Source organism: Typopeltis vanoorti, chromosome 6, assembly GCF_054136105.1.
Source record: "Typopeltis vanoorti isolate ZY-2024b chromosome 6, IOZ_Tvanoo_1.0, whole genome shotgun sequence".
NCBI classification, from domain to species: Eukaryota; Metazoa; Arthropoda; class Arachnida; order Uropygi; family Thelyphonidae; genus Typopeltis; species Typopeltis vanoorti.
The window spans coordinates 10,496,855-10,509,866 of record NC_143554.1 but is presented as its reverse complement, the minus strand read 5'-3'; the positions used below and the strand labels follow the sequence as shown (position 1 = coordinate 10,509,866).

General features: G+C 37.0%; 1 protein-coding gene across 7 annotated transcripts in view; it reads right to left on the bottom strand.

Moving 5' to 3' along the window:
• LOC150105279 (glucocorticoid-induced transcript 1 protein-like) overlaps positions 1–13,012 on the bottom strand; it is a 454,175-nt gene that overhangs the window by 157,301 nt on the left and 283,862 nt on the right. For all 7 annotated transcript variants that reach the window (XR_016548433.1, XR_016548434.1, XR_016548438.1 and 4 more), the window contains exon 4: positions 6,303–6,635. Coding sequence is in view for 1 of the 7 variants with exons in the window: in XM_090394062.1 (XP_090250188.1) it covers positions 6,303–6,635 (333 nt within the window). In the remaining 6 variants the exon portion in view is untranslated. The remainder of the gene's footprint in view (positions 1–6,302; positions 6,636–13,012) is intronic.

The following is a 13,012-nucleotide window of genomic DNA, read 5'->3' as shown; positions in this document are numbered from 1 at the left end:
CAGTGTCATTCTTCCAATGTCATTCTTTTTGTTTGCGGGCTACATTTGAAAGAACTCCCTAGTACTCTTTTTAGCTTCATTAGCTAACTGCTAATTATACTTCACTTTTTGCTACCCTTACAAACCAAGTCAACCTCTTTGCCTGTTCTTTGCAATCCTCAGAGAATTGATTATTATTCATCTTATGCTGCCTCCATAATGCCTTTTTCCTCTGTACTGCATGCTTAATATCTTTATTCATCCATTTTACACCTACCATATTTAACCTTCTCACCCTTGGAATACATTTAGACATTGCTTCTACCAGTTCTTGAATATGACCCAAGCTGCACTGATCTCCTTTCCAGCCAACACCTTATTCCATGCTACACTTGCAAGCTGTCTGCTGAGCTTCTCATAATCACCAGCCTTGTAGTTCCAAACATAACCTTTCCTCACAGAGGTCCTGGCACTGCTGGCAGCAACCCAGGTAATCACTTCATGATCACTCTCATGGAGGGTGATTTGACACCATTTATAATAACATTGTCTGATGAAATGATCAAATCCAAGACCCTGCACTTTAGTAATGATTTACAATGCAATTTCAGTAAACTCATCCAATCAGAAGTAATTATATAGGTCTAATGACCAGATAGTGATAATTTGAATGTCTTCATTTCATCTCATGCAATATACAGGTTTCTGCTGAAGAATGCAATATTTCATATGAAAATATCTAGTTAAAAAAATTAAGATATAACAGTAACAAATACTGTGAATGACAGTCTGGTGTGTTAATTTTTTTAAAGTGTATAAGTTCATTCTGAGTTCCTTGTGTAGCTTAGCATACAGTAAACTTGTAATTGTGTCATAACACTTTCAGATTTAAATTTTAAATTTAAAAATTTTTAATTTTAACTCTTGCAATAAAATTACTTTTGATGTGTATAACTTTCATAATCCAACAAAAAGTGTAAGTTTAAAAATTTACTTTTCATGAAACTGTTCTTGTCTTCCATTATTTCACACTATGAACATGCCAAAACATCATAGTAAATTCAAAATTGACTATTGGTATTGATAAACTAAACAATTTGCAATTTGTAACACTTTTTTTAAAGCATGTCAAACAGCACACTGAAGAATCAATTCCAATTTGCCACGACTTCTTTTGACTTTACATGTGGATGATCCACAAATATATTCACGTTTCTTGAGAAGTTCTCATGCATCTTGCAGACATCTTTATCAACATTGCCAGTTTCTTTAAATTTATTTATACTCCCAATTCATATGTTCATAATTGGGGAGATTAGTCTGATACTCATCTGAATTCTCAACGAACATTAATCACTCACTCATACAAATTTTGCATTCCACAAAAACGGTGATCATTTCCATCAAACTGTCACCATATCAATAGCTACTAATTAAAATTCAATTGTTCTGCATGTATAAGGTTTCTAAACAATTATCTTAAAGCTGGGTAACTAGTAAAATGGTTTGCAAAATATTTATTTAAAATACCACCATTCTTTTGTTTTCTTAACAAGACAATAGTTTTTAAAATCTCAGGGTGCTGTCACCTTAATTTTTCAGGCCTGCCGTTGCTTAAAATATAAATACAATTGCAATTTTCACTATAATAATAAAAAAAAAAAGTAACTGAATGACACATTTGTCTGAAAAGATTTAAAATGGCAAATTTTTATAAATTTGGTTTGATTTTTGTACTGAGCTATATCCATGGGAAATCACATTAGTATATACCCTTTAATTCAATAATTGCAAAACATGCCAAAATAATTTGCAGATAACTAAAGCATAGTAGTAACTATTATTATTATTATTCAGGCCTCCATGGAGTCATAAGACTCATTGTGGGAGGTCCTTCCTAAGAACATAAAGTCTGTCAAGATTCATCGAGGGGAGATCCCCCTTAAGAAACACAAAGTCTATCATACCACTCCTTAAACTCATTGACCATTCTCGCTCTCACCACACCATCAGGCAATGCATTCCTTCCTGCTGGTCAACCAAGCGAAAAAACTCCCCAGTGTCAACCCTGTAACCACCTTTCAACAGTTTAAAAGTCTCAATCATATCACCTCTCCTTCTTCTATACACCAAACTCTGCAGTCCACATTCCCTCAGCTGATCCTCATAACTATCCTTGTACAGTCCTGAAACCATCTTTCTCATCTGTCTTTGTATCCTATCCACAGTTAATTTATTCCCTTCAAATCCTGGGGACCAAATCTGAGAACAATAGTCTAAGTGTTGTCTGATCACAGAATTATACAACGGAATGATAACCCTTTTATCTCTGCAGGTCAGTGTCCTTCTCATAATTGCAGCAATCCTCTGTGTTAACTTCACCACCTTTGCAATATGTGCCCTAAATTTCAGGTTGCTATCAATCATCAACCCCAGATCTCTTGTCTTCCCTACTTCCTCCAGTATAACTCCTCCCATAGTGTGCAGTGTCCCATCAATGTTTCCCAAACCTCAAAACCTTACATTTTGCTGCATTAAACTGACACCCCCATTCATTTGCCTATCTATCTAGCTTATTCAAATCCTCTTGCAGGGCTACCACATCTGCACTATTACTAATAATCCTTCCCAGCTTCACATCATCTGCAAACAACTGAATATCCCATTGCAATCCACTGGCAATGTCATTGATATAAAGGTTAAACAATATAGGTTCCAGTACTGAGCCCTGTAGGACCCCACTTGTAACCCTCTGCATCCTTGAAACTGTCCCACCATACACAACTCTCTGATACTTCTCGGACAGCCAATCCTGAATCCAGTTGACCAATCTGACATCCAGACCCATGTTCTGCAACTTAAATATCAGCTTATCATGTGGCACCCTGTCAAATGCCTTCGCTAAGTCTAAGAAAATTGCAGTATATGCCTTTCCCTCATCTAATGTTCTTGTAACTTTATTATAAAAGGCTAGCATATTGCTAAAACAAGAGCGCTCTTTCACAAATCCATGTTGACTCTCAGAGATAACATTACCCTCATCTGCCCAATGCTGTATACGGTCCCTCACTACTTTCTCCAAGATCTTAACAACTACTGATGACACACAGACTGGCCTATAATTAGACACTTCCAGTCTGTTACCACCCTTAAGCAATGGCACTATCTTACCTTCTTTCCATTCCCCAGGCACCTTTCCCGCAGCCAGACTTTCATTGAAAAGCCAGGTTAAAGGCACTGCAGTTCCCTAGCACATTCTCTCAAAACTTGTGGTGAAATACCACCCAGTCCCAAAGCTTTACTGACATCCAGCATACTCGATTATCTGAAACGCACTCTCCTCCTGTACCTCGAAACCTCGAACCAGCCCTATCCCTCTAGCATTAAAACTGACTCCTGTAGGATGAAATACTCCAATAAAGCGTTCATTGAAAAATTCCACTATGTGCTCTGCATCAGTCACTCTATTCCCATTTTTATCCCACAATATCATTCTTCCACAGTCATTTCTCCTCCTACTGGCAACATAGCTAAAAAATTCCCTAGGATTTTCTTTGGATCTTAGGGCCAATCTCCTCTCATATTCCAGTTTCGCTTTCCTTACCACACTAGTAACTCTTCTGGCCTGTGTCTTATATTCTTCATGCATCTTCTCTTCACCTGTCTCCTCATATCTCTTCCATAGCCTCGTTTTCGCATGCAATTCCTGTTTAATATTGTTTGTCATCCACTTTACTCCAAACTGTGTCCTCTTCTTCACTCATGGTATACAACTTACCATTGCTGCCAACAAATATTCTTTCACAATTTCCCACGCATTAATGATATCCCGGCCTTCCAATTCCTCCCTCCATGAAATTCCCGAAGTTGACGTCTAAGACTATTATAATCACCTGCTTTATAATTCCACATACGTTCCTGTCTCTTTGATATTCCTGCATGTCTATTCATTTTCCAAGTCAAAACCATATGGTCACTCTCTCCAACTGTTGGGAGAGATTTCATCTCAGTTATTATCAACTCTTCTGATGCTATAACCAAATCCAAAACTCTTGAACCTCTTGTTCCCTCTGTTATATGTTGCCTAAGACATCTGTCCCTCAGGAATTCTAGAAATTCCATTCCCCTATTGCTACATGCATCTTCCTCTCTCCAATTTATACTACTGTAGTTAAAATCTCCCATAACAATCATTCTTCTTGCACTTGCCAAACTTAAATGTCTAAACATCTCCTGGTCCCCATCCTCTGTGCTCCTGGGTCTGTAGCAACACCCCACTAAATATCCTGTCTTGCCTACCTCTACCTCACACCATATGCTCTCAAAATCATTTGTCTCACTTCCTTCCAAAGCCTCCACTCTTAGAGGACATAGGTCATCACTTATCATAAGCAGTGCTCCATCACCACGCTTTCCCCTCCTATCCTGACGAAAAATGCTGTATCCAGTGACTTCTATTCCTGTTATTATATCCCCTTCTGTCAACCACGTCTCAGTGATCCCAATAACTTTTAGCCAGGCTGATGCTATCTGCGCCACCAATTCCTCTCCCTTATTCCAGATACTCCTGGCATTAGTATAAAGCATATAAATGCCATTGTTTCTATACCCAGCATTATCCCTTCTAGACTCCACTGGGCTCAGTGTTACCTGATGTTGTCTCCCTTCTATCAAGTATCCATTCCCACAAGAGGCCACCCCTGCTATCATCCTCCCTGGGACACACTCACTCGTCCAGAACAGCAATCTCTCCAGATGCCTATGTCCTTCCTCATTCAAATATAAGCGGTCTCTCGTATACAATTCCTCTCTTTCCTCAAATGCACTCCAAACATCCACATATTCCAGTCCTCTCTTGTCACACATTCTCGCTATTATGCCATTCAATATCACCTCTCTTCTGCTCAGCTCATCCTTATCATACCTAGGCAACACGCACACTATTTTCCCTCTCTCTGTCTTCTTCCGTACAGTCTCAAGCAAAAATCTCATATCTCTTGCTGTCCGACCTACATTACCACTCAAGTCATTCATTCCTACCATCACAATCATCTCATCCACCCTTTCACCTCTCTTAATTGCCATAGCCACTCTTTCTATTGTTACTCCTAGCAAACACTTCTCACGCATCCTATCTTGAACACCACGGATCATTGAGTCGCCATACATTATACCTCTTACCATTCCCTCTCTCCTATTGTTTCCATTCTCTCCTCTTCTTTCATTCCCATAGGTCTCTCTCATTCCCTCTCCTCTACTGCTATTCTCTCTTCTAGCATTCCCATACCTCTCTCTCCTACTGTTTCCATTTTCTCCACTTCTAGCACTTCCATATCCCTCTCTCCTACTGTTTCCATCCTCTCGTCTTCTAGCATTCCCATACCTCTCTCTCATTCCATCTCTCCTCTTCTAGCACTTCCATCTCTCTCTCTCATTCCATCTCTCCTCTTCTAGCACTTCCATCTCTCTCTCATTCCATCTCTCCTACTATTTCCATCCTCTCGTCTGCTAGCATTCTCATACCTCTCTCTCATTCCCTCTCTTCTAGCACTCCATACCTCTTCACTCATTCCCTCTCTTCAACTGTTTCCTTTCTCTCCTCTTCTAACGCTTCCAAAATTCTCTCTCTCCCCTACTCTGATTCGGCTTGCATTTATCTCTTCCATTCTCCTAATCTTATCTTTCATACTTCTGCTCTCATTCACAAGACATTCCACCTCCCTCTTTCAGCTCATCTATCTCCCTCTGCAGGTAAGTCACTCTTAATCTAAGTTCATTCTCCCAAACAAAACCATCTCCTAAACTTTCACAGTCACTCACGCCTTCCACACTATCAACTATTATTTTCTCATTCATATATATTTTTTTTTCATTCTCTCCTATCACACTACTTGTCTTCCTACATTCATTTATTCCCTGTTCCTGGAGCAACAAGGTCGGATATTGATATTTCGAATGCACTTATTTCCTCCCACTGCCTGCATTTTGCGCACATATGCTCTCTTTCACAAGCCACATATCCAATTCCCGAGACGCATGCTCGACATATATTCAACTTACTTGATTATTTTTTGATGTGTGTATGTGTGTCAGAGAATAGGGATTATCAAAATTCAATCAAATTCAAAAGCAGTTAATTACATTCAAATAAGCAAACATTTCATTATCAGAGTAACCAGGAAATCCCTAAATTCCTACACACACTCACTATCTTGAATTATCATTTTTTCAAAAACATGATATTCTCTCTCTTAAATTAATGATAAATCTTCAATTTTATAAGGTAATTATTAGGTAATATACAATATATATGTTATAAGAACCTGGTTTAGGCCTTCAACACTGCTCCTCATGCCGAGAACTGGAGGCTTTGGAATGTGTGGAATTGGAATAGGGGCAGCTTGCGAACAAGAAGTTGTAGTGACAGCCACTGCTACAGGGGCTGAATGAGTAGGCACACTGTATGACAACTGGTGGGGAGAGGTGGCAGGGGGTGTGGCAATGGTGGACGGCAGGATGGGAGAGGTTGTGCCCCCACTAGCAGTGGATGATATGGCAGAATGGTCCCCATGAATAGGACTATGCCGCTGAAAAGAGCTGGGAATGCCAGCCCCTCTATTATTCTGATTGGTCCTTTGTAAGCGTTGGCGAATAAACTGTAATATAAAAATTTATCTCTTTTAGTAATTCACTCATAAGTAATCTGAAGGTAAACAGAAAATATGACATAGTATCTTAAAAAGGATTTTTAAAAAAATAAAAAAAGTGAAATTTGAATTAAAAAATGCATAATTAATACTAGTCAAGTATTAATTATTAATTAACTATTAATCAAGAAAGTAATTCTTTGGAGGTACATGCCTGTGGAAGTAAAACCTATACTCTATAAAAATGCCAAAACATTATTAATATTGCATTTTATATGCAGCATGCCTCAGTTTCTACTAGTAACAAAATTCATATTTCATAAACTAACAGTTATGGAATATCAAGATTTAAACTAACTGATGCAGATATTCAAATGATTTGAGTGAACCACCGAGAAAGTGATCCTGCCAACTACACTGGCCATGTGTTGATGGATCTCAATATATCACTATTCAGAGAAACTATGAACTAGATAGAATATGCAAATATTTAAATAGTAACAATACAGGAAGCTTTCAATAATATCCTCAAATATATTTGCTGAGCCATTCACGAACTGCATAATTTCAAAACCAACCATACACAAGAGTGTGGCCAAGAGCTTATATAACTTGAAGCAGAAGTTTAATGCAAATGATATTACCTAACTGGAAAAGATCTACAATGCAAATATGTTATCCCAGAAAGATGATAAAAATGAATTTCTCCATCCTGCTGTCTTCTCTGATGAGGCCACCTTTCACATTTTTGGTTAAAGTATACAGACAAGTGTGTACTGCAAAGAAACAGGAGTGCCATTAATCCATTCTTTACAGAATGCCACGGTAAATGTGTTTACATACCTAGAGGATTTGTATGCGATTCATTACAAGTGTTTAAATAATAAATAACCAGGTTTTAACATTTTTTTTTTTTTATTTATACTAGATGTATTTTCTCAACACATTTTGCTGTCTATATGGCATCTTCAGGGGTTGCTTAGGTTAAAAAAAAAACGTTTTCCAACACCCATTAATATCTATAAATTGAAAAGATACAGTTCTACTAATATCCATCAATTCAAACACTTAGAGGATATTGTGGTAAATAAACCACATTTACTATATTGGTAAATAAACTTTGAAAGAACATTCTCTGGAGGTGTCCAAACTATCTCAATTGCTGCTTAAGAATTACAGCTATGATATGTTCTCTATGGTTAAATTCATGTTTGACTTGCTCATTTGTTTTGTGTTCTGACCAGTGAATTATTTTTCTTAAGCATTTCATTTGAATGCTCTGATTTTCTGTATTTCTTTCTGATTAAGGATAATAAAAACTGTAGGTATAATAATATTTTTAGAGTTTTAGTTTGAGGCTTTTTGAAATGCTGTTATTTTTCTAATTTTGTTTAATTTATTCATATTAGACCATCCTTTGTTAAGTCTATATTTTACTATTTCTGTGTTGTTGAGGATGTGAGAAATGAGAGTGCCAAGATATGTAAATTGCTTTACTTGTTCAAGTATATGATTTTCTAAGTTTATTGAAATTTTTTCATCTCTCTTCCTACTTTCATTGTTTTAGTTTTGCTGAAAAGGATATGCAAAGTACATGCTCAGAGTTTTAACATGTCAATTACCAGCATTAAATAAAACTAGAATAAACTTCTTTTTTTTTTTATGCAAGTAAGTTAGCTGTGCTGGGAATGTAATTTCATATTGCTATGGTTTGCAAAGAACAGGCTTACTGTAGTGTGAAGTGCTTATAAAAGTTTTTTTTTTTCTATTTTCACCAATGTTATTTAGCTAGGTAATAAAAATAACTTATTCACCATCTGTGTTGATAAAAACAAAAAATATACATTCAAGAGTTTCACCAAAATGTTGAAGGATTGTAAATAAGAGAATGCAATCAATTTTGCTTTATTGCTACCTTTAAAAGGATATCTCTCAAATATTTAAAATTTTTATCCCCTACTCCCCATTTAACTTTTTCAGGCTTCAAAGTTAGCCACTTTTAATTTTTTACAAACTTTGAGGCAAATTTTTTTTTTCCATAGAGAATAGATACTCTTTAATCAAAGCAATTTCAGACAATCAATGTGACTACATACACAAATAAAAAGTACAAAATCAGACTTATAGATTCAACCTAGAGCTTACAGGGTAGAGTATACAATGGAGAAAAAGAGAACTTTGAAAAATGCACATAAGAATTCAAAAAGTACTCATCTTGAGCAATATAAATGGCAGGGGAAAATCAAAAATTGGAATAAACTATGATTAATTTTAAAACCCTTCAAAAGTGTAAAACTTCTACAGATCCACTGAATAAAATTGACTGCCATAATTAATGGGATTAATTAGGTGGAAGGAACCCCCCATAGAATGGGGAGTCTTTCCACCTAAAGGATAGGATAACCAAATAGCTCACTTTCATCAAAATAAAAAATTATGCAGCATACAGCTTCAATTTAATTTTTAATTTTGTAATTTCAAATGAAATGACCCATTCAGATCTCTGAGCAGCATCCCCCCCCCCCCACCCACCCAATTCAAACATTCAACTGTTTCAAGGGTGCACACTCAGCCCACCTATCATCTGCTACAAACAATAGCTTCTCTGATTTTGTACTTTCATTCATTCACTTTCAATTATATACTGTAATTGTTAACTGATCCTCTAACAATTAAAACTATTAATTTTATAATAGCATAAAATTTGTCATTTCTAGTGATAAATGCAATCCAACATTTCTATCTTAACTATAAAGACTTTGTATATCTGCTCTAACTATTCTTCATTATTTGAATACAAATTCCAGTTGTCTATTAGATTAAAACTATGCAAATAATTAGTATAACTATTACCACAATAGAGCCATATACATATTTCTTCAATCTTATCTGAATGCTCTTGATTTTCTTAACATCCAATGAAAATTATGGCGAGTAAAGCTGGAAGCCATAATCAAACGCTGCCTGACTAGACACATAACAGTATCATTACTTCTTTCTCCTAGAAAGAAGTAATGATAGAGATAATCAAAGACTCATTGCAGGAGACCAAATCTATCCAAGTAATCCACCATACCACTCCTTGAACCCATTAACAGACAAGGCACTCACAACTGACTCTGGCAACCCATTCCACTCATTCACGACTCTCTCCAAGCAAAAAGTGTAGTCCTCACACCTCCTGCTAACCACACCTTTATAAAACTTCTAGGGATGACCCCTTGTTCTGGTCCCTCTATGCTAGGTACTGATACATTTCAAATCTATAAAACCCTTTAAGCAACTTAAATGTTTTTATCATATCCCCTCTTTTTCTCCTATACCAACTTTTGCAATCAATCTCCACACCTTCAATCTATCCTCATAGGAAACATTCCACAAGCCATTCATCATCTTGGTCACTCACCTCTGAATCTCTCTCCTCTAGTTGTTATCTACATGTTAATGTGTTCTTCAATAACCAAGTTAATCTTATGAGCTACCTTAGCAACATGTCCTCTAAACATTAAGTCTCTGTCTACCACCATCCCTAAAATCTCTAGCTACATCTATTTCTTGAACTACAGTGCAATCAATGTGATATGTGGCTTGTAATGTATTTTTCCCAAAATGCATAACTTTACATTTCTCCACATTAAACTGACACCAATTACATTTAACCCATACTGACAGTCTATTTAAAATTTTCCTGTAAGGTCTCCACATCACCATAATTAATTAACTATTCTCTAACTAATTTTGCATCATTAGTGCACAACTGAATATTTCCGTCTAGGTTAATTCCTATATAATTTTTGTACAAATTAAACAGCAATGGTCCTTGAACCTTGTGAAACACCACTAGTCACGTATTTTCACCTTGATTCTACAAATCCATATACTACTTTTTGAAATCTATCCAGCAGCCTTCATGTTATCCATTAACCAGTGTCATATTCATCCCCATTTGTTCTAATTTTCATAACAGTTCCATGCAGTATTTTGTCAAATGCCTTTGCAAAATCCAGCAAAATCATGTAGCCATTTCCTTTATCCCACTGAGCTGTTACTCTGTTATAAAAAGTTAGTAAATTACTAAGGCATGACAACCCCTTTCACAAAGCCATGTTGAACCTCATACAGTATGATATTTTTACCTATATCAAATTCTTGAATTCTCTTTTTTACCAATTTTTCTAGCCCACCATGCCTGAGATACTAATTGGTCTATAATTTGCTACTGCAGTCTTAGAAACCTCACTTATGCAAGGAAATTATTTTGCCCTCTTTCCAATCTCTTGGAATTCTACCAGAGCTGAGACTCAAATTAAAGAGCCTAGTAAGTGACATTGGCAGTTCCCTTGCACATTCTCACAAAATTTTGCAATATCCTAAGAAATTCCAATTCATCAACTTCTGTTCCCACATTAGTGTCCGTCATATGTTGAAGCAGTATCCTCACAGGGATGATATACCCTTGCAAAGTGGTTACTCAGTAACTTATCTATCTTATCTGCTTCTGTCACCATTTGACCATCATCACTCATTAAGGTTAATCTTCCGTAGTCATTGCTCCTCTTATTTGTCACTTAACGATAGAACTATTTGGGAATTCCTTTAGCCTACTCGACTAGATTCTTCTCATATTCTGATTTTGCCTTCTCTGCTGGTCACCTTTCTTGCACTGTTCATGAGTTTGCAGGTCACCTTTCTCTTTATATACCCTCCACGTCATTTTCTTCTTCTGAAGCTTGTGCTTAATGATATTACTCATCCACCAAACTCCTATATGATTAATCCTCATTACCTTAGGTATATGATTTAATATTGTGTCCTTTAGATGACCCATAACTATATATCCCATGCATGACTAACATCCTTACCTTGTTTTATGCCATAGCACAGATTTAAGCTTCTTCCTAAGCTTGTCATAATCACCTGCTTTGCAGATCCATACATACCCATTCTTGAGAGAATATTCCTCCTGTTTACAATCTCCTGTGCTAAGACTGCATGGTCAATTTTACCACAGAGCCAATGTGGTCAGCTTGGTTATGGATAGCTCTTCTGATCCTATTACCAAGTCCAATACTCTGCCATCCCTAGTGCCCTCTATCACATGCTGCCTTAAGTAAATATCTCTTAGCACACGTATAAATTCTATTTTCTTCCTGCCATGTGATCTTTCTTTCTTTCTTCCTTACAGTCTATATCTCCATAAGTGAAGTCCCCCATAATAATCACTCCACCTATGCTCATTGTACTAATTTGGTGATGCATGTCTTACAGATCATCAGTGGAACTCACAGGCCTATAACAACAATCAATGGAATATTTTGTCATACTGGCCTTAATCTCACACCAGACTACTTCAAATGAACAGCCACTCTCCCACCTATCTCCAATTCTTTTTGTCTGCAATTCATCCATTAACATCAAAAGTACCCCTCCCACCATCCTATCTTCTCTATCTTCCCTGAAAATACTCAACCCTTCACATTCTATCCCTGTATCTACATCATCTGCTGCTAACCAAGTCTTACTAATGTCTATAAATCTTTGCGAGGTTGCACTATCCAATGCCAAAAACTCCATTTTGTTCCTGAAACTTCTCGCATTAGTATAGAGAAACTGCAGCATCCCTTCAGGGCCACACCCACCTTTACTTTCTGAATTGACTACCCTATTCAATATTTTTGCTTGTGAGACAAGTGAGTGTGAGAATGGCCAAGCAAGGAATCCTTCACACAAACTCACTTGCTTCCACCCTAAAAGTCTCCCTTAAGCATGCTCAGTGAACAAAGCTCTCTCAGACACCCAACACCAAACCATTTAGATGGAATCCATCAGCATTGTACAAATCTTCCTTTCCATCAAACATACACCAGAGATGAACAAATCCTACATCATTCCTTCTGCACAATCTACGTATGGACTCACTGGCTATCAATGCCCTCCTCCTCCTCAGTTTGCCTCTATCATAGCATGGTTGGAGACACAATCTTCACCTTGCTCTTCAGTTTTGCCTTGTCTAACTCCTTCTTTGCATCCTCCTTCATAGAATACCTCTCGCCTCTCAACCATTTGTGCCAACCAAGACAATCATTTCCTTCGACTTACCTTTTGCATCTGGATGTGTGTGTGTGTGTGTGTGTGTGTGTGTGTGTGTGCGCGCGCGCGCGCGCGGGGGAGCTATTATGTGAATTTTCACACCCAATAAACACGATTTTGTCACATTTTCATTAAGTACTCCTCTGATCATTGAGTTTCCATACATAATTTGCTCTTTAACCTGTTTTGCTTAATTGTTTGACCAGTTCTTTATTATTCCTTTGGACTACCTGCTTCTTTCTCTTTTCAGCATCACTAATTTTCCAGCCTGGTTGGCCAAGTGGTTAGCATATCCG